Below are 21,054 nucleotides of genomic sequence, written 5' to 3'. Positions count from 1 at the left end.
TCCACAGACGCCTACCAGCTCCGCCCACACCGACGAGCCGAGGAAGAGGAGGGCTGCGCTTCCATCATGCCAGGAAGACCCTGCAGGAGAACGCCAAAGAACTGTACCGCCAAGCCCTCTGCCTCCTCCTCCTGCTCAGGGAAGGGGAGCAAACAGAGTCTTTTGACTGAGATGTTCTTCAGCAGCTGAGGTGTCCTCTGCCTGCTCCTCCTCCCCTTCCTGCAGGAGCATGAATAAATTGAGCTGTCAACCTGAGCGCTGTTGTTACTTTAAAACACAGAAGACCAGAAGTTTGTGGACATGCCGCTGCCTCTTACCTGTGAGTCGTCATGGTGAGCACACGGCGACCGTCCACTGGGGAATCGTGAACAGAGTTCATGTGTTTTACTTTGAAAAGTTCTGCTGGAGGATGACTTCATGCCTCTGCACGTCATTTAGCTGGAATGCTTCTTTCTCACTGGTGGAAGCGCTGGCGAGGACTCAGTGCCGTCAGGTTATTTTTACCCATTTGCCAGATGACACCGACTCACCATTATATTTCCAGCCCCAGCTTCTGTGACTCCGCCCAGAGCCCGTCCACGTCTGGTTAACGTGTTGATGATTGGTCAGGTGGTGTGTGTGAATGTGTCTCCTTAGTGTTGTTGCTGATGTCACTGGTGTCACATGATAGAATGTGAGGAATTGTGGGATACGCTGCATGCTGACTGCAGTGGGTCATGTGACGCTACATCTGATTTATTTTTATGGTTTGAATGTTGAAAGTGGGAGTTTCTATTTGTCCCAGGGTCACCTGAATGCAGCACTCACCTGTTTAAGCGGCACATGGCCGCGCCATACAGTGGGAGGGGTTAAAGAGGCTGCCGTGTCAACCTGTTTGTCATTTGTTTTTCTGAGAAATAAACCATCACCATCATCGTTTCCTGTTTTCTGACACTAACGAACGAGCAACTCCCCATTCACTATTTTGCCCAAAGGAGCATCAGTGGAGCCTCTCTATGACATCACGTGTGTCTCACAGTAGAGTTAATTCTATGTAGATCTGCACATACAGCTGTGTGTGTGTGTACGTCTGTGTGTGTGTGTGTGAGACATATTAAACACTGACATTAAATACATGAATAAACGAAAACCGTGTGAAACGATCCAGCAGTCAGAGCGAGGACTGTGGGTCTGCTGGCTGCTCCCACAGGTGAGAGACAGGTAGAAGAATAAAGAATCCAGGTAAACGTTAGACATTTCAAAGTGACTCAGGTACTGTGTCCTGATTGGCTGGAAAAGCAGAGAAACACAGATCACACTTCAGCTTTTTAAAACTTTTGAACCCTTTAGATGGTTTTGCTATGCAGATGATATCCAAATGTACCTTCCTCTAAATTTGGATGCCCCGTCCACATTCTTGCCTTTGTTTGAATGTCTGCAGGCGCTTAAAAGACTGGCTATCCCAGAATTCTCTTATCTTAAATGAAAGCAAAACAGAAATTATTGTTTTGATAGCTGCGTTTCCCTGGGCCAGCTAACTGATACAATGGGTTCTTTCTCATTCTGCCAGTAACCTCGGCGTGCTCATGGATAGTTCTTTTAAATTAAAGAAGCAAGCATCCACTGTGCAAAAAAAAAAGCTTTTATCAATTAGGCCGGTTCGAGCCCTGGCTCCGACAGTCTGTCGTGTCCTTGGGCAAGACACTTCACCCGTTGCCTACTGGTGGTGGTCAGAGGGGCTGGTGGCGCCAGTGTCCGGCAGCCTCGCCTCTGTCAGTGCGCCCCAGGGTGGCTGTGGCTACAATGTAGCTGCCATCGCCAATGTGTGGATGACTGGATGTGTAAAGCGCTTTGGGGTCCTTAGGGACTAGCAAAGCGCTATACAAATACAGGCCATTTACCATTTAACCAGCACCAGAATGCATGAGCAGATCACCCCTGTCCTCGCTAAACTACACTGGCTTCCCATCAAATATCGCATTGATTTCAAACTGCTGCTCACTTTTAAAATTCTAAATAACCTGGCCCCTAGCTACCTAACTGATCTGCTTGATCTGTACAACCCAAAGAGAGCACTAAGATCCTCCAGCCAACTGCTCCTAATGCAATCAAGGTCTCGTTTAAAAACCAGAGGTGACCGTGCTTTTGCCATCGCTGCCCCTGGACTCTGGAATAATCTCCCAGTGGAAATCTGTACATCGGAATCAATTCAGTCGTTCAAATCCCATTTGAAAACACACTTGTTCAACTTAGCTTTTGAAAACAATTAGTGTGACTTTCATTCGGCCTGCACTACACCATGTAAATGCAATTTTAAGTATAATTGTACTATTTGTTCTGCCCGCATTGCAGTTTTATCGTGAAGCACTTTGATGTACACTGGTCTTTTAAATGTGCTATATAAATAAACTTTGACTTGACATGACCTCAGACTGAGGAACAGAAAGCATCAGCAGGTCAGAGACTCGGGGTCAGAAACCAGGTCACTGCGTATGGTCTAACAGGAAGTTACATCGCCACACGGCTTTCTGCGTTCCCTGCGGTCATGTGACCTTGGTAACTGATGTCAACATCCCCAAGGAGTCATGGTTTCCGCTGTGTGACCTAATGAGCTCCACGAGAAAATGTGAGGAAGTCGACCACATCAGGCCTGATTGATGAGGATGCTTCAACGCGGGCGCCTCGGCTCGCCATTTAGGTTCCTCGGACTGTGACTCAAAAACTCCAGAGGAGACGCTGCTGTGGACCAAAGTTTACTCCAGTTCATCAGAAGAGGATGTTTTTCTATCTTACCTGTTTAAGCTTTAAAGTTTGTAGCATTAGGGGCGTGGCCTCTTTGACGTACAGGCGGCACAGAAACTGATGTCTCACTGAGATTTTTCTTTTTCACTCACATAAGCTCGGGCGCTCGCTCTGAAGTATGTAGTGTGAGCTCGCCTGTCCACTGTGGGCTGAGAACCGATCAGCTGCTGTCTGTACCCACACACATGGGATGAATGAGTATACGTATCTAGTAACCTGCATACGTCTCATCATTCTCACATTCCTGCTCTTATATTTGGTTGTTTCTTGCATTTTGCAGCTCTGTTGCTTGTGAAGCTGGCACACAAGAATTTCACTCACATGTGCTGTGACAATAAAACTCTTTGATTTGATTACAGAGAAAAGCAGCAGAAACATCTGAGCTGAACAGGCACTGATTTGATCTTTGAGTGGCCTGTGACCTCTGACCTCCTGACTGTTAGGAGGTCTTTCTCAGTCCAGCCTCTGGAGCTGTGAACTTAGTTCTGTCTACAAATGCACCAAAACCTCCAAATAATTACCTTCTAATATATCATGTCTTTCAAGGCCTCGATGTAATCGGGACCAGTCATGTTCTACCTTTATGCCGTCCGGCTGACCAGTCACGATCAGTGGTGACAGAATCGACTAATAGGAATCCACCCTGAAAAACCTCCCTCCTCGTGTTGAGCTACAGAAGCAGAATCACCAGCTGCTGCGTCGCATCATGTGTGTGTTTGTAGGTCTGATTTCATCCTGTTTATTTCTGTTTTTCCAGTTTGATACCAAGCCGGTCCTGTTGAGGGTAAGTTTCCATCTTTTGTACTTCCTGCATGCGTAATAGCGGGAGGCGTGTCCTGGTGCATGTGCTGATAGATATTTGTGGTTGTTCCTCAGAGTCTGAAGTGGATCGTCAGTCAGCCTTCCCGGTGAGTCGACTTCTGCTATTATTAATAGAAACATATTACTGTTGCTCAAAGTCTGTGTACTGTCACAGATTTAAAAAATCATCTTACTAAATAAACTAAAAACTGAGAAATTATATTTGTAAATGAGTTTAATAATTTCAACATATAAGTGCAAATAGAAGGAGCCTTTATTCATGCTTTTACTTTGATGAGATTTGACCTGAATGATACATGATCACACAGTTTTGTAATTATATTATTATTTAGTGATTTAAACACTCGAGGATTGAAGAATGAGTGATTATTAATCTGTATGATTGAATCAATGTTTTTATTTAAACAGGTTTGCATTATTAATAATGATTATTCAATGAATTCAGACTCGACTCAGACTATGACTTTACTGATATTGACAGAAATATGAATGTGATTATTTCAATGACATTTCAAGGATGATTTTGTAAGTTTATAAATACGTTTTTAAAGAACCAGATTAAACGAGTCACATCACAGCATAATTAGAGGAATCCAATAACAGGAATCTGAAACGAGGACTCATTTTACAGGAACCCGATCACAAAGTCAAATTACAGGAGTCATATTGAAAGACATTATAGAACCAGATTATATGGGTCAAATCACAGGAGGCATATTACGGCAAATTACAGGCGCTGGAATACAGGGTCAGACTAGAGTCAGAGTATAGGAGCAAGATTACAAAAAACAGATTACAGGAGTCAGATTAGAGCAGCGGTTCCCAAACTTTGTTTGCTGGGCCCCCCTTTGTTTTACAAGGAAAATGTTCGCGCTCCCCCCCTCCCGCGTGCGCACAAGCACACACACACACACACACACACACACACATCCTCCAACCACACACGCACACATTTTGCTCCATTGCGGTTTATTTCACACCTCAAACATTTTGTAAACAATTAAGCAAATACAAGTAAACAGCAATAAATTACAGGCAGTAATAAAATAAACTCTTTTACACTGCGTCCGCACCTACACGGGTGGTTTTGAACACGCAGCTGTTTCGTCCACCTAAACGGCATTTCGAATCACCGAAAACTGAGATTTTTTAAAACTCAGTTTTTACGTTTACGTGTGGACGAAGAATACAGAGTTCGTCAGGCAGCGTCAAAGGTATGTGCCTTTTTCACGTCACGCTGTGGCCACGTTATTGTTTACAGGAGATTAATCACAGAATGGCAGATAGAGACGAAATACTGTTAATCTGACTGTCTGCAGGTTTTACACGCAGTTACTGTCCCTCCATCTACAAAGGCAGAGGCGTCACAGTGTGATTATTTTACGTGCAGTTGGTTTTTTCCTGTGTAATAATGTTCAACATTGCATCAATACATTTTTCAAAAATGCCTCTCTGTGCAAAATGGGTTTAAAAACATAAACAGCTGTGGGATCCTGTTTGTCTGTGACAGAGGGAACAAATCGTGGCAGGATCAGCCTGATGTTATTTGCATCCTGCTGTAACTTTACTGTATAAAGAGCAAACATCTCCAACATGTCAGGAGTAGTTAGTCATTACAACAAGTGTTTGTGAACTAAAAATCAAGAATGTGGGATCCTGTTTGTCTGTGATTTGGAGAACCCAGGGAAAACCAACCCTGCAGGGAGACCTACCTCAGCACTTGTGCAGGTGAAGCCAAAGGGCAGATTTGCTTCACCATATTTTCTAGTCTTTGGCTTAGAATGAAGTTGGTTTGGAAACATATTCAGCGATGCTTCAGCTCCTGCTTTGCGTTTCTGTGGCCGCCCCGTGCTAGCAGTGTCCAAGCGTTGTTTTTTTCCCCACCCCTTTTCATACCGCGCCCCCCCTGCAATGGCTCTGCACCCCCCCTAGGGGGCAGCCCCATACTTTGGGAAGGTCTGGATTAGAGTAACCACACTACCAAGATTACAGAGTCATATTAGAAGAGTCAGATAATGCGATTAAAATTACAGGAGTCGGATGTTAGATATTTAGTTTAGAAGAAATGATAATACTATGAAGGATGTGTTTTTACCTTCAGAGACTCGCCGGTTAATCTCATGACTGTTTTCATGTGCAGTTTCTATAAAAATCTAGATGTGCGTATCAAGGTGTCTGCGATGTGTGGGCGTGTCTCTAGTTCCCATGGCGATTGTCTGCATACTGTGCAACATCCTGCTACTGGTTCCTGAGCTGAAGATCCAGTTCCTGTTGGACGGTCATGTGACTAGAGAGGCTACCTGGGCCACAGGACTGTGGGGCTCTGGCTTCCTGGTGAGTGTGTGTGCATACATGGACTGGTTCTTATACTTAATATATATACATGTACTACTTTAACATGCCATCCATGTGTGTTTGTGTATGTGACCTTCAGATCAGTAGGCCAAAGTAGGGATTCTACATATCGCCTTACTTTGGACCTTTCATCTCTTCCTCAAAGTTAAATAAGGTCAGCTTTTATAAAATGTCTGTTGTCTTTGAAACTAAGCTTCAAACTCTGGTGCCTTCACATCTAGGAAACGATTGGGGTCAACCTGAAACAAAGGCAGATGTGAAATGTAAAAGTGAGATCAGAGGTCAAGTGTGACATGATATTTAGATGCAAAATATGATGTGATAGTCACAATCACATAGTACGATTAAAAAGAACAAAGTAAACAACATGAGGAATATACAGAATATAATATTATTCCCTCAAAAGTAACTACTGCGCAGAGCTGCCGTAACAGAAGTCTGTAGACTGCTTATTCTTCTTTAGACTCTTTCTCCAATCTTTCTTCCTGAGTTAACTTAAGTAATGACTTTCTCCAAAACATCAGTGTGTCTACTACACCTCAATCCTACGAGACTAGGGATGGGTATTGATTTTCACGATTCCAATTCCAGTTTCGATTCTGTTTAACAATTCGATTCTTTATTGATTATTTTTAAAAAGGAGAACACTAAGGTTGATTAGCTTAGAACTTTGTTTTATATCTTCTCTTTGAACAAGATAGAAATTTAGGAGTAACATGGCCTTACAAACCCAACAGTGAGATCTTAAGAGATCCAGCCTGCGGCTCTTCAATGGGGTGTCACAGGGTCCCCAGGAAAACAAAATGTAAATGTAAAATAATAAAATAAATATTCTTCTGTAGCAATAACAAAGTTTAACATAAATTATTCTGTAGCAATTACGCAACAGTAATGTTCCTGCCTACAATTACACACATTCACTTACTGAAAATCATCTGCTGTGGCAAACGGGTGCAAGCCTTTGACCACAAACTGAGTCTCTGCTCGGTGACATTCGTCTATCCTGGCCTGAAAGGAGACGCTACCGGCAGACTGCAGCGAGAACTGCCAGCATCTGAGCCAGACTCTGTCTGTCTCATCATGGTCACCTAAATGCACAGTAATGGCAGGTCTGTAATAAGGCAGATCGCGCTAACATAATATGCACTGTTGTTGATTATTTACCTGCCGCATTAACGGGAGAGGACGTGCAAACGTTACCGCTGCTGCTGGGTTGAGATTCACGAGTCCGGAGTGGAATTAAAAACACGACATTCATTTAAGGTCATCGCGTGTTTTGTGAGCAAATGCTTTTGCATATTCGTAGTGTTTCCTCCCTTAAACATCTACTTTGCAAGTATTGCAAGTTGCCCTGTTGTCATCCGTTCTCGTAAAGTATAACCAAACTTTTGAGCGTTTGAGCCGTTTAGGCGCCGTGTTTCCTGCCAGGTAAATGACGCTCCGCAACGTGGTGACGTCATTCGGGGCGACTGGAATCGATAAGGGAATCGTTTGCAAAAATGGCAAACAATTCCAAGGAACTGAAACAGTGGGAACCGGTTCTCAACAAGAACCGGGTTTCGATACCCATCCCTATACAAGACTGCTCAATAATTATAGGCCAATCTCCAACCTTCCTTTCATTTCAAACATCCTTGAAAGAGTAGTTGTCAAACAGCTAACAGATCATCTGCAGAGGTTTATTTGAAGAGTTTCAGTCAGGTTTCAGAGCTCATCACAGCACAGAAACAGCTTTAGTGAAGGTTACAAATGATCTTATGGCCTCTGACAGTGGACTCATCTCTGTGCTTGTCCTGCTAGACCTCAGTGCAGCGTTCCATACGTTCCCATATTTCATTGAGTGATTCATTCACAGCTCGGGGCAGATAGCCCCCCCTGCAGGTTTTCCTTCCCAGTGTTTCCAAAGCGCTTGCTCATTATGATTTTTGTTGTTTTTCTGTTTATAGTATTTTATACCTTACAGTATAAAGTACCTTGAGGCGACTGTTGTTGTGATTTGGTGCTGTATAAATAGAATTTAATTGAATTGAAAACTTGCATATTAATGATCATTAACTGACCTCCCAGCCCATTGTTCCTCAGTGGGCTGGCTTCAGTCATTGTACAAATGTCCTGTTTATAAGGTTGAAACCTGCAGTCAGCTGAGACTGAAGAAGTCGCCTGATGATGATGAAACGTTTCTCCCACTGAAAAGTCCAGATGAACAGAATTAACTTTGGGTACAGACCTGTTACCTGTATTACCTGTGGTTTCAAAGGTGTTTGAAAATGTTGCTGTTAAACAAGTAAAGGAACATCATTTCATTAGTGTGTTTGATTCTATTGGCCCCTGTATTCTGGAAATAATTAATACTTCTCTTTATACTGGCTCAGTTCCTAGCTATTTTAAACAAGCTATTGTTGAACCAATGTTAAAGAAACCAAATTTGGATCCATCTCTTCCAAGCAGTTACAGGCCAATATCAAAACTACCATTGGTGTCAAAGATCTTGGAAAAAACAGTTGCAGAACAACTTAACAACTTTTTGGAAAAGAACAATGTTCTGGACATTTTCCAGTCTGGTTTCCGCAAATTGCACTCCACTGAAACCGCTTTGCTTAAAGTGTCTAGTGACATTCTGATGGCAGCAGACTCTGGAGAGTACACTGTTCTGGTTATGTTGGATCTCAGCTCTGCTTTTGATACTGTTGATCACAGCATCATGATAAATAGGCTGAAGGACTTGTTTGGGATTACTGGCGTTGTTTTAAAATGGTTTATGTCATATCTATCTGAGAGATCCTTTACTGTCTGTATAAATCATGTGCTGTCGGAAACATCAGTTCTGTCTTCTGGGGTACCTCAAGGATCTGTTTTAGGTCCTATTCTCTTTTTGCTGTATATCCTCCCTCTAGGCCACATTATCAGACGTTACAATAATATTTCTTATCATCTCTATGCTGATGACATTCAGTTGTACTGTTCTTTCAAAGCTTCTGAGTTGTATAAATTGTCTTATTTAAATAATTGTCTGTCAGAAATCAAACAATGGTTAAATGACAGTTTCCTTCAGATAAATGCAGATAAAACAGAAACTTTGATTATTGCACCTGATCACATGCTCTCAGAAATTAGGCAGCATATCAGTTTTTTAGACCCTTCATTTCAGTCGAGTCTCAGAAACTTAGGTGTTATATTTGACAGTTCGATGTCTCTTGAGAAACACTCTAAACAACTTGTCCGGAACTGTTTTTATCATCTAAGAAACATTTCTAAACTCAGGCTACTGGGCCCTATTTCAGGAAGCCGGTTTAGAGCAAACTCTGAGTAAGTATACCCTGAGTTAACGGAAACTCTGGGTTTTCGGTTTCACAAAGCGAGTTTAGATTAATTCTGAGCGAGTTACTATGACGACACACTCCGTGAAGCTAACCTGCCCCCTAGCAGGTTAGCTTCAACTAACCCTGACGTTCTCCGCCTCTTTGTCAGAAACCTGACTGTAGGAAGTGTCAGACATGGCGTGCTCCTTCCTTGAAGAGCCAGTAGATGTTGAAGCCCAAATTCTCCGCAGAGCTCTCCGCCGGGAGAGAGTGATTAGAGCGCGTTTGGACATTTTATCATTTCCTGATGATTTCCTGTGTGAACGTTACCGTTTTTCAGCACAATCTATAATTTATTTGAATAACATCCTCAGGCCATATATTGCTCATGTGACACATCGCGGACATCCTCTCAGTTCTGTACATATTATTTGTATTGCACTTCGGTTTTTTGCAAACGGGAGCTTTCTGTATAATATTGGTGACGCTGAGCACGTTTCCAAGGCTACCGTCTGTCGGGCAGTCAGGAATGTTACAGTTGCACTGAAACGTCTCCTGTACTCGTTTGTGGTGTTCCCCGGTCATAGACCCACAAGATTTATCAAAGAGGGATGCCACAAAATTGCAGGTATCAGGATGAACGAAACTTAATTCATGATGTGGTGATACTTGAACTACTACTTAAATCTTACATTTATTCTCACGGTTCCCAGGCGTGATTGGCTGTACAGATGGCACTCACATTCCAATCATTGCTCCTTCAGTAAATGAAGGAGACTATGTGAACAGGAAGTCTTTCCACAGCATTAATGTACAGGTACATAGTTCCCTGTAGCATGTCAAACTAACAAATTATTTCATTATAGTAATGGATGCTAATTTGTGTTCTCTGCACTGTGAAGATCATATGTGATGCTGCCAACATTATCACAAATGTGGAAGCCAACTGCTCAGCCTCTGTGAGTGGTGGTGGTGGAGGACCCCCACCTGTTTTTCGGGCCTCCGCTTTTTTTCTGTTGGCTATAACGGGTCACATTTGAGCATACAGAGTAAGCAAATATGTACTTGTAATGTGCTCAGATAATTTCAATAAGTGCTTACAGAGGGGAAATTAATGTAGCCTCTAACTGCAATTGATTTACATCGGACAAACAGACCAAGCACTATGGCTCATAATACAATTACACCTTACCTGTTTGGACTATATTTTTATATTTCATTTTTACTTGCTGCCAGGAACGTTTGGGGCCTGTTGGGTTGCACCTGCGCTCACATCACATCACAAAATAAAATGTATAAAATAAAAAATAAAATAAAATAAAATAACGTGTTAAATGGGTGGAAATCCCTCGATCAATGTTTAAATTAACACTCACGCATTGACTCTGTCGGCTATGTTTTGCCATGCATGCTCCCTTTCTTTTGCAGCTGAGGTTGTGTTACTTTTTTTCCGCAAAATTTGCATGTTATCGGCATATGCTGCCATCAGAATTTCGGCCTCAAGCGCTGTAAAATACATTGACCGCGCCTTCTTTCCCTCCGTCTCCATGGTGACTCGCTTAATCTGTGCTCCACTAATCAGGGCTTTATGTATCCTCGTGCGCGCGCTTAACTTGGGGTTAAAGCAACTCCGCGTTGACTGAACTAATTGTTATCAGCCTTTCTGAAACCGAATATTCCGAGTTGGACAGTTCGGGGTTACTCAACCCCGAGTATCGTTTTTCACTCTGAGTTTTCTAAACCGGCTTCCTGAAATAGGGCCCTGGTGTCAAAGGCAGAACTTGAGATGATTACTCATGCTTTTATCTCTTCTCGTTTGGATTATTGTAACGATCTTTTTAGGTGTCTCAACAAATCAGCTCTGGATCGCCTTCAGTCTGTACAGAATGCAGCGGCAAGACTTTTAACTGGTACAAACAAGAGGTCACACATTACTCCAGTTTTGGCTTCTCTTCATTGGTTGCCTGTAAATTTTAGGGTTCATTTTAAAATTTTAGTTGTAACTTTTAGAGCTCTGCACGGTGAAGCTCCCCAGTATATCTCTGACCTACTGAAACCTCATGTTTCATCCCGAGCACTTAGGTCTTCAAGTCAGAGGCTACTGGTGGTCCCACGTACTAGATTTAAAACACGTGGGGATCGGGCTTTTCAGGCACCGAGGCTGTGGAACTCTCTGCCGTTGTCTTTACGCTGTCTAGACTCTACTGACTCCTTTAAAAAGCAGCTGAAGACATTTTTATACAAACGGGCTTTTAATTAATTGAATTAATTTTAACTTGTATGTCTGATCTTACTGTAAAGCACTTTGTGATTTTTATCTGTGAAATGTGCTATATAAATAAATTTTACTTACTTACTTATTAACATTTGGAGAGAGCAGCTTTGCTCCATCCAATGGAGCTTGAATTTAGAATAAACCAACCAAAACTGCAGAGCTAATCTATTTGCTTATATGGAATAGAATAAACACATTGACATTGTACATATACAATGAAACTGTGGGTGCTCCCTATCAACTGTCCAGATATGAAATATAAATAGTAAGACAGCAGAGACAAATATCAGACATGAGAGACATGTAGAGAACAAGAGAAAGGCACACATTAGAACAGACCTTCCCAAAGTGTGTGGCCCGCCCCCTAGGGGGGGTGCAGAGCCATTGCAGGGGGGCGGTATGAAAAGGGAAAACAAACAAACAACGCTTGGATACTGCTAGCACGGGGCGGCCACAGAAACGCAAAGCAGGAGCTGAAGCATCGCTGAATATGTTTCCAAACCAACTTCATTCTAAGCCAAAGACTAGAAAATATGGTGAAGCAAATCTTCCCTTTGGCTTCACCTGCACAAGTGCTGAGGTAGGTCTCCCTGCAGGGTTGGTTTTCCCTGTCGGGAGCAGCGCTGGGCTGTTCAAATCACAGACAAACAGGATCCCACAGCTGTTTATGTTTTTAAACCAATTTTGCGCAGAGAGGCATTTTTGAAAAATGTATTGATAGCAATGTTGAACATTATTACACAGGAAAAAAACAACTACACGTAAAATAATCACACTGTGACACCTCTGCCTTTGTAAATTGAGGGACAGTAACTGCGTGTAAAACCTGCAGACAGTCAGATTAACAGTATTTCGTCTCTATCTGCCATTCTGTGATTCATCTCATGTAAACAATAACGTGGCGCACAGCGTGACGTGAATAAAGGCACATAGCTTTGACGTTGCGTGACGTAAACGCAAAAAGGAGTTTTAAAAAATCTCAGTTTTCGGTGATTTGAAACGCTGTTTACGTGAACGAAACAGCTGCGTGTTCAAGAACACCCGTGTAGGTGCGGACGCAGCGTAAAAGAGTTTATTTTATTACTGCCTGTAATTTATTGCTGTTTACTTGTATTTGCTTAATTGTTTACAAAATGTTTGAGGTGTGAAATAAACCGCAATGGAGCAAAATATGGGCGTGTGTGGTTGGAGGATGTGCTTGTGCCCGCGCGGGGGGGGGGGGACATTTTTCTTGTAAAACAAAGGGGGGCCCAGCAAATAAAGTTTGGGAACCGCTGCATTAGAAGAACAAGTTCCAAGTGCTTGGAAGTAGTGCAGAGGACATGGTCTGGGTAGAGTCTGTGTGTGAGTGGCTGAGTGATCAGGGCCACTCAGACCATGGCTGAGATGGTGTTTGTTAACAGTCCGAATGGCCCCGGGGAAGAAGCTGTTAGTGAGTGTGTGGGACCTGACTGACCAGAGGCGCCGACCGGAGGGCAATGGGTCAAACAGGTGGTGGCCGGGGTGCCGGGGGTCACCTGTGATAGCCCTGGTTTTCCTGAGACAGGAGGATCAGGCGATGACCTCCAGGGGTGTCAGAGGGCAGCCAGGGATGTTTTTGGTGTTTTAATGACCCTCTGTGCAGCCTTCCTGCTCTCAGTCGTGGCCCCTGAGTACCAAACACCAGGCAGGAGGAGAGCACGCTCTCCACTGAAGAGCATTAGCAGCTCCTGGTCCAGGTTATTCTTCCTCAGGACACGGAACAAGCGCAGCCACTGCTGGGCCTTCTGGGCGATGCTGTTGTGGGTCTGAGTGAGATCAGCCGAGATGTGAGTGCCCAGAAACCTGAAGGTGGAGACAAATTCCACCTGTTCTCCATTTACAATGAGAGTGGACCTGTCTGTGCCTACTGAAGTCCATGATGAGTTCTTTGGTTTTAGGATGTTCAGCTTCTGTTTGTTTTCTGAGCAGGAGATATTCTCTTCCTCCATGTAGAATAGAATAGCCCTTTATTGTCATTGTACATATACAGTGAAAATTGCACACGCGCCATAAGGTGCTCCATAATCTGCTGTTATGGCACCGGTCCTGGAGTACATAAGCACACAGCCCGCTGCCCATTAACTTACCGGTGTCTTTGTTGCATCCTGGGGCTGGGGAACCAGCAGCTAGTCACCCAGAATGGCTAACTGAAGGCAGAACAGTCCTGATCCCCAAGGACCCCCAGAAGGGACCAATCCCCTCCAACTACCGGCCAATAACCTGCCTCAGCACCACGTGGCAGCTCCTGTCAGGCATCATAGCGGCTAAGATGAACAGGCACATGGGTCACAACATGAGCGGGACACAAAAAGGAACTGGCAGGAATACCAGAGGAGCAAAACACCAGCTACTGGTAGACTGAACAGTCAGCCGAGACTGCAAGACCAGACTGACCAACCTGTGCACTGCCTGGATGGATTACAAGAAAACCTGACTCAATGCCCCACACCTGGATCCTGGAATGCCTAGACCTGTCTACAACAGATCAACAGGATCCTAAGAGCCCTCATCAGGAACTCAGTGGGGACGTGGCGAACAGCAATAGAGGCCATGTGTTTTTCCACTCCTCTCCTCCTTACCCTTATCTTCCCTGCTTAGCCTCTATGTCCTTGTCTTGTCTCGTGTGCATTACTTTCCCTGGAACAGTCTCTCACTGTCGTTCTCTAAAACCTAAAGAGAATTATGGATTTGATCAACTGGTCTCTGAATGTTATTGACACCCTTTTCTCAACGAGAAGTCTGGGCTCGGGAGAGCCCGAGTGCCCTGGAGGGACTTTCCCTGCTGGATACACGATGGACGGGTGGCAGAACTGGAGGGTCGTGTGCCTGGCGGGACTGTCGATCGAGGACGCTGAAGATATCTACCTATTCGGAACCGTGATAACAGGGTTCATGCTGATCGGAGTTGGCTTAGCCCTGGTTTATCGGAGAAATAAGAGAGCGGAACCGGCTGTTCAAACCCCCCCAAGGCTGCCCGCTGGAATCGAAGCGATGGGATGAGGCGCGACCTCTCACAATGAACGTAATATGGTCAACACCTTGGAGACGCTTGCAGCTGCTGTGAAGGCTCAAAACAACACCATTGAGCGTATGAGGGGAAACATCAGAGAGAGGCCTGCTCACAATGACACCCTTGAGCGACAGTTGGAACACATCACGGAACGGATCACTGCAGTTGTGAAGTCTCAGAATCAAAAGAACGACAACACCATGGAACAGAAGTTTGATACCATCATGGGGAGGCTCGCGGCTCTCCAACGGGAGATTGAGAGACCAGCATCAGAGTGTTAAAGAGCAGCCTGAAAATTCTCCTGGGCTGCTCGCATGGAAATTTACAAAATCAATATCGAAATTGCGAACCCCCATCACGGCGCCAGCTGCAGGCCCAAGGCTGGAGCTGAACTATCACTCCCTGATAACGACTGTGTTACGGCTATTCTTCCCATCCCATGCAAGGCCACCTGGATTGGCTGGAGAACTGTTTACTTAGCCTGATAGGGCGAAGGACACTGTCTCAGCTGAACTATGGACACACACACACACACACTTACACTGATAAGCACGCACTCATCCCCCTCCCTTTCCAAACGCCTTCGATGCTTGTTTCCTGCGGGGGAACACGGCAGGTCTGTGTGCCGCGCTGGAATGATAGCGCTGTGCAGGGCGGCTGCTGTGTTCGCTTCGGATTACTCCTCACCCCCCACCCAATCCTGTGGCTTGTCATGTCTTTCACAATGTTGTACTGTGGACATTTATGTGCCCTGCATGTGGCGACAAATAAAGCTTGATGATACTGATACTGATACTTCAGCTCTTGGGGGAGGCGGACGCCTCTCTCTCCCTTGTCTTTCCTGCTTAGCTCCTATGTCCTTGTCTAGTCTCGTCTAACTCTAACCCTCAGAGATCCTTTCAGTCTCGTTCTTGTTCTCTAAAAAGTTAAGAAGAATTATAACTGTTGATTTGATCAACTGGTTCCTGAGTGCAGTTGACACTCTCTTCTCTACGAGGAGCCTGGGTTCGAGAGAGCCCCAGTGGAGGGACATTCCCTGCTGGATACACGATGGATGGGTAGCAGAAGTGGCGCGTCGTGTGGCTGGCGGGTCTGTCTATCGAGGACATTGAAGACATCTACCTATTCAGAACCATGACAACGGGGTTCTTGCTGATCTGAGCTGGTTTGGCCCTAGCTTATCAGCGGCAGCTGGACGCTTGAAGACCAATGCCGACGAGAACAACAACAAATTCTCCCCTGATAGCAACAACGAGACTCCCTAACTCTCTCACCAGTTCCCTCCAGGCCACCTGCGTAGGCTGCAGACTGTTGATCTTCGCTTAATTGGGTGAAAGGACATTTCCTCAGGCTGAACGCAAGCCACACATCCTCACACGCACGCACACAGACAAAAAGGCCATGTCTACACTAATACGTTTTGATCTTTTTCTCTCTGTTTTGGCCTCCCGTCCACACTGAGACGGCGTTTTCGGTCAAGGAAAACTGAGCTTTTTGAAAATGCTCTCCAAAGCAGATACGTTTGAAAAACGCAGCTTTTGCGTTGTGGTGTGGACTGTGAAAATGGAGGCTTTGTAAAACCATGATGCATTTTAGTCATGTGATGCAGTCATCTGACCAATTCAACTAAGGTGGTGGACAGCATTTTGTTTGCTGTCAGTTTTGACAGACCTATTAAAGGTTAATATCAGTCTGTACATGCTCCAGATAGCTTTTCTTCCAATTCTTTAATTCTCACTCGTTTTTGCAACTTTGCACTCTCATATTACTCGCTGCAACAACTCCACCTCATTGTCAGTCCATTTAAAAGATTTGGTGCTTTTCCTTCACATTTTGCCGCGATGTTTCAAAGAGCCGCAAAGTAAAAAAACAGCAGAAAGAAATGAGGGAGGTTGAATTGTGTTACTTTACTGGAACGTAAGCGTTTTTGGCTGTTTCAATGTGGACGAACAACTCTTTGAAAATGATAGTGTGGACACGGAGCAGTTTTAGACGAAGGTAGTCAAACTTAGGGGATCGAACTACCAGAAGGCAACATTGCAGACATCGAGGACAGCTACAAGTACCTGGGGATCCCACAGGCAAATGGGAACCATGAAGAGGCCGCTAGGAAAGCTGCAACCACCAAGTACCTGCAGAGCGTCAGGCAAGTCCTGAGGACTATCAACACCTACGCCCTACCTGTGATCAGGTACCCTGCTGGGATAATAAGCTGGCCAAAGGAGGAGATAGAAGCCACTGACATCAAGGCAAGAAAGCTCCTGACCATGCATGGAGGGTTTCACCCCAAGTCCAGCACCCTGAGGCTGTACGCTAAGTGGAAGGAAGGAGGTTGGGGACCGTTGAATGTCAGCACCTCAAATGGTAAATGGCGTGTATTTATATAGCGCTTTACTAGTCCCTAAGGACCCCAAAGTGCTTTACATATCCAGTCATCCACACATTCACACACTGGTGATGGCAGCTACATTGTAGCCACAGCCACCCTGGGGCGCACTGACAGAGGCGAGGCTGCCGGACACTGGCGCCACCGGGCCCTCTGACCACCACCAGTAGGCAACGGGTGAAGTGTCTTGCCCAAGGACACAACGACAGACTGTCCGAGCCGGGGCTCGAACCGGCAACCTTCCGATTACAAGGCAAACTCCCAACTCTTGAGCCACGATCGTGCTGGGTCTGGTGTCAGTTACCTCAGGCAGCAGAAACGTGAGAACGAAGAGGAGCAAGAGGAGGCACCATCATGGAAGGACGGGCCCCTGCACGGTATGTACCACCAGCAGGTAGAGTAAGTGACTGATATCCAGAAATCCTACCAGTGGCTGGACAAAGCTGGACTGAAAGACAGCACAGAGGCACTAATCATGGCAGCAGAAGAACAAGCTCTGAGATCCACAGAGGCTGGAGTCTATCACACCAGGTGCAGGTTGTGTAAAGATGCCCCTGAGACAATCCAGCCATATCCTTCATATTCATGTTATTTTAAATGGCTGAATTTGTGTTAGTACAAGTTCCTTACTGAGGATTTTTTGTGTGTTCCTGGTTGTGGTTTTATCTGCTCAGTGACTGTCGATAATAACTGTGCTGCATCTGGTACAGTACATTTTGTCATTTGGGATTTTAATGTTTGACCTTTGACTCATTGTATTGACTTTGAGTACTCCGGGAGAGTAGAAAAGCGCTATATAAGAATCAGTCCATTTACCATTTTACCATTTACTTGTCAGTTACATTTGCATCAGTATAATTTGCTTACTGATGATGTGTTTTTATGTTCCTCTTTGTGATTGGACCTCAACAAAGTTAAAGTAGAAAATGAAATCAAGGTGTAACAGTTTAACTAGAATTTTTAAACTCTGATTTCAGGTTCTACTCGGAGCTCGAGCCTTTGTCCAGAGCAGCAGAACCCGAGGCTGCTGTGCGTTCAGGAGTCAGGTGACCTCAGGCTCCACCCGCTCTCGCACCGATTTTCATCACAGATGTTTTTTATCAAAGTGAAATCTGGAAACCACATCTGTATTTTTCTGACACGTGTGAGCTGCTCCAGATGTTGTCAGTCATATCACGTCTCTCTTCTCCAGATGTTGTGCCAGCTGCTTTACTCCTGCCTCTGTCTGCTCTCTGCTGCCTCCTGCTCCCTGGTCAGTGCCACTGGTCTGTCTCAGGGTCCCCTCTGCCTCTACAACGACTCCTCTGGTCCCACCTGGGGGGTCCCGCTGCAGCCCCTCCCAGGCCGGTGAGACACACTCACACAGATGTTCTGAACTGGTTTTAGTGGTTTCCTGTCTCTCTGTCCTCAGACACTCGGAGTAATGTCAAAGATGTTTTCTTTGTAGCCTCGGACAGATGTTTCCTTGTACTCTTGGGCAGATATTTTCCTGTCTCCTTAGACACTCGGGATACCTGTTCAACAGGACTCTGTGGTCTGGGGTCTGCTTGGAGCCCAGCTCGGTGGTCCAGTGGAACTTGGTCCTGTTCAGTGTGATGGGGACTGTGAGCGGACTGCAGACGGTCCTCTGTGGGGCCAACATCCTGAACTCCATACTTGGCCTGATTCTGGGCCGGGGCCTCTCCCACAGTAAGGTCTGTGGGAGAACACACCTTTGGACCATCTATTTATAACGTCTGCTCCAGATTTAGCAGTTTATTCATATCGCACGTGTGTGTGTGTGTTTCTATGTTTCAGATCAGTCCAGTTTCAGTTTGACGTGAGTTCGATCCTGGGAGCTCCAACTGTGATACACAGAATTAAAATTAAAAGTCTTTCACTGATGCACTTTAGATAATCAATAGCATGAAGATCAATAACCTGAAATACCTCGACCTTACGCAGGATTGCAGTACATGTACCTTTTAATAATTATTTATTTATTTTCCTGAATAAAACTATTCAAACATCCAGTTAAGCTAAATAATCAATAATAAAATAATATCCTCGTGCTTAATAAGAGCTTCAACAAATTCAAATGTTTGGTTAAAAAAAAACAACTAAATCATTGATTTTTGTTTTCAAAGTTAAACTCAGATTTTTATTGATTATGTTGTTTACTGATCATTTTATTAAACTTTTTATTTTTTTAATTAATTTATTTTGATTAGCATTCAGATATCTCAGTGTATACAGAATAAAGATCTACCACAAAGAAAGCACGAGACAAGGCTAATCAACAGTTATTGGCTGAAGCATACGCTTATGCTGTTTGTGTTTTTGTGATAATCCATAAAAACAAATAAAACTAAAAGTGTTAAAGATGTTGTGGTTTTAGTTGCAGAGATAATATCTGCAGATGTCACAGTTCTGATTACACTGATCATTCAGATAAGAACAACACAGCGCAAACAACAACGCTCTGTATTTATTCATGTGTTTGTGGAGTTTGCAGTGTGATGTTTCGAGGTTATGGTCCATGTGGATGATGGTCCAGTGTGGCGTCTTTGAACCCTGAGCCATCCTGTTCTGTCTCAGTCTGTTTTATCTGCAAGCTTGCAGCACATAAAGCTGAGTTTTCCTCCTGTATTTGGGTGCATTATGACTCCAACTCCAACCTGTCTGGGGGTTTTGCAGGACTGTGTTGCTGACATAAAATTGTGGTTGGTGCTCAGCTTTTTAAACTTGAATGCACCAACAAACACTATTACACTATTCAGACTCTCGCTCCTCTTTTAAGGACGACCTTGGCCCTGAATGTCAAGGTGACCTCAGATGAAGCAGGGCTCAGACGCACAGCTCCAAGTGAACTCCACTGCATTAATGTGTGAGTGAGCCAGAGGTCACACCCTGACTACGCACGTAGACAAGTACCATACACACACGTGCGATGGATCATGGCTCAGGTTTCTTTTTTAATCATGTGACAAACAGGAAGTAGAGCCGTGAGGATGAAAGTGGAGTCAGACTCTGGTTCAGCAGCTAAATGCAGCGGCTGTTTCAGAGCCACGTCTGCAGTGTGAAATGCAGACACGAGTGAGGCCCACACTCCCTGTGACGGCAGGCTCTGCTGAGGCAGGTGGGCTGGTTAATGGGTTGTGAGGGTGGAGTTAAAATGGGGTTGTCTTCCTGATCTGACTGTAGGTGGTGTGTTTGAGGTCAGGGTCAGTCCAGTTACGCTTGCCATCTCAGTGTAACGCCTTGTGTGTGTGTGTGTCCACGTGTCTTGTTTCCCCGCTTTGTTCCCATGTTCTCCTTGTGTTCAGCGTCATGTCTCCCAGCCCGTTGTGTCCTCTGTACGTGTTCCGTAGTTTGATCCGTGTCTCGTCTCCCATTGTCACTTCCCTGTTCACTTGTTTAGTCCGAGTGTCTTACTCTGCCTATTTCCTGTTTTATTTTGACAGTCCCGTGTTCCATGTTCGGTGTGTTTAATTTTGCTTCCCCTGTGGAGTCATGTTCATCTGGCAGCTGGTTCCATCGGTACCTTTCTGTGTATTTACGCCCTCTGTCTCCCTCTGCTGGTCGTCTGATCATCTGCTAAGCTCCTCGTGTCTCATATCTATTTCCTAGTGTTCCTGGTTTTCATGTATTTATTTTCCCAGTTTAGGTTTTTGCGATTAGTTTCTCTTTTTCGTGTGTGGTTCATGTTTTCGGCCATAATAAAAGACACGTTTTCTGTTCAGATCAGCACTGTTTCCACGTTTCGTGTGTCTGTCTTTGGGTCCACTACTGTCCACTCCACAGACCATGACATGACAACATGAGCTGAAGCTCAGGAGGGCTCAGAGGGCTGATTGATCAATCATCACACAAGTATTTTTTATTATTTATTTATTTTCTTATTTTGTCTGCTGCCCGTCATGGCCCCCTTGTCAAACCCTGTTGTCGTACCCCTTGACACCTTCCCCCATATCTCTGCTCAAAGTGCCAAAACCTCAGCCGGTGAGTGTTTGATTTCTATTTATTCATGTGGTGTTTCTGCTCCCTCCGCACCCTTGCTCTTGAATAACTTTCAAAATATACTGTATATCTAAAACCCAAAGCAGGCTGCCTGTGTACGGGAGCT

The 21,054-nt window shown here is 44.6% G+C and overlaps 2 protein-coding genes and 1 pseudogene across 2 annotated transcripts in view; all 3 read left to right on the top strand.

Annotated features, from left to right (window-relative positions):
• rnf168 (ring finger protein 168) overlaps positions 1-918 on the top strand; it is a 7,484-nt gene extending 6,566 nt beyond the window's left edge. Inside the window, exon 8 of the mRNA XM_085429144.1 lies at positions 1-918. This exon is cut by the window's left edge and continues 381 nt beyond it. Coding sequence (XP_085285270.1) covers positions 1-189 — 189 coding nt within the window. The 3' untranslated portion in view covers positions 190-918.
• A 3,080-nt stretch (positions 919-3,998) lies between these two features.
• LOC146654853 (transmembrane 4 L6 family member 1) lies at positions 3,999-20,689 on the top strand. The gene is made up of 5 exons (XM_085380403.1): positions 3,999-5,937; positions 17,927-17,995; positions 18,142-18,296; positions 18,451-18,643; positions 18,747-20,689. The coding sequence occupies exons 1-5, from the start codon at positions 5,761-5,763 to the stop codon at positions 18,765-18,767; spliced, it is 615 nt and encodes a 204-aa protein (XP_085236529.1). The 5' UTR covers positions 3,999-5,760; the 3' UTR covers positions 18,768-20,689.
• LOC146654854 (uncharacterized) lies at positions 12,133-17,918 on the top strand (annotated as a pseudogene).
• Positions 20,690-21,054: the final 365 nt, after the last annotated feature.

This window comes from Rhamphochromis longiceps, linkage group LG14 (genome assembly GCF_057381845.1).
Source record: "Rhamphochromis longiceps isolate RC_006_pf linkage group LG14, R_longiceps_female_GT1.1, whole genome shotgun sequence".
Classification (NCBI taxonomy): Eukaryota; Metazoa; Chordata; class Actinopteri; order Cichliformes; family Cichlidae; genus Rhamphochromis; species Rhamphochromis longiceps.
The sequence above is the reverse complement of the archived record's forward strand: the minus strand, read 5'-3'. Positions and strand labels throughout refer to the sequence as shown.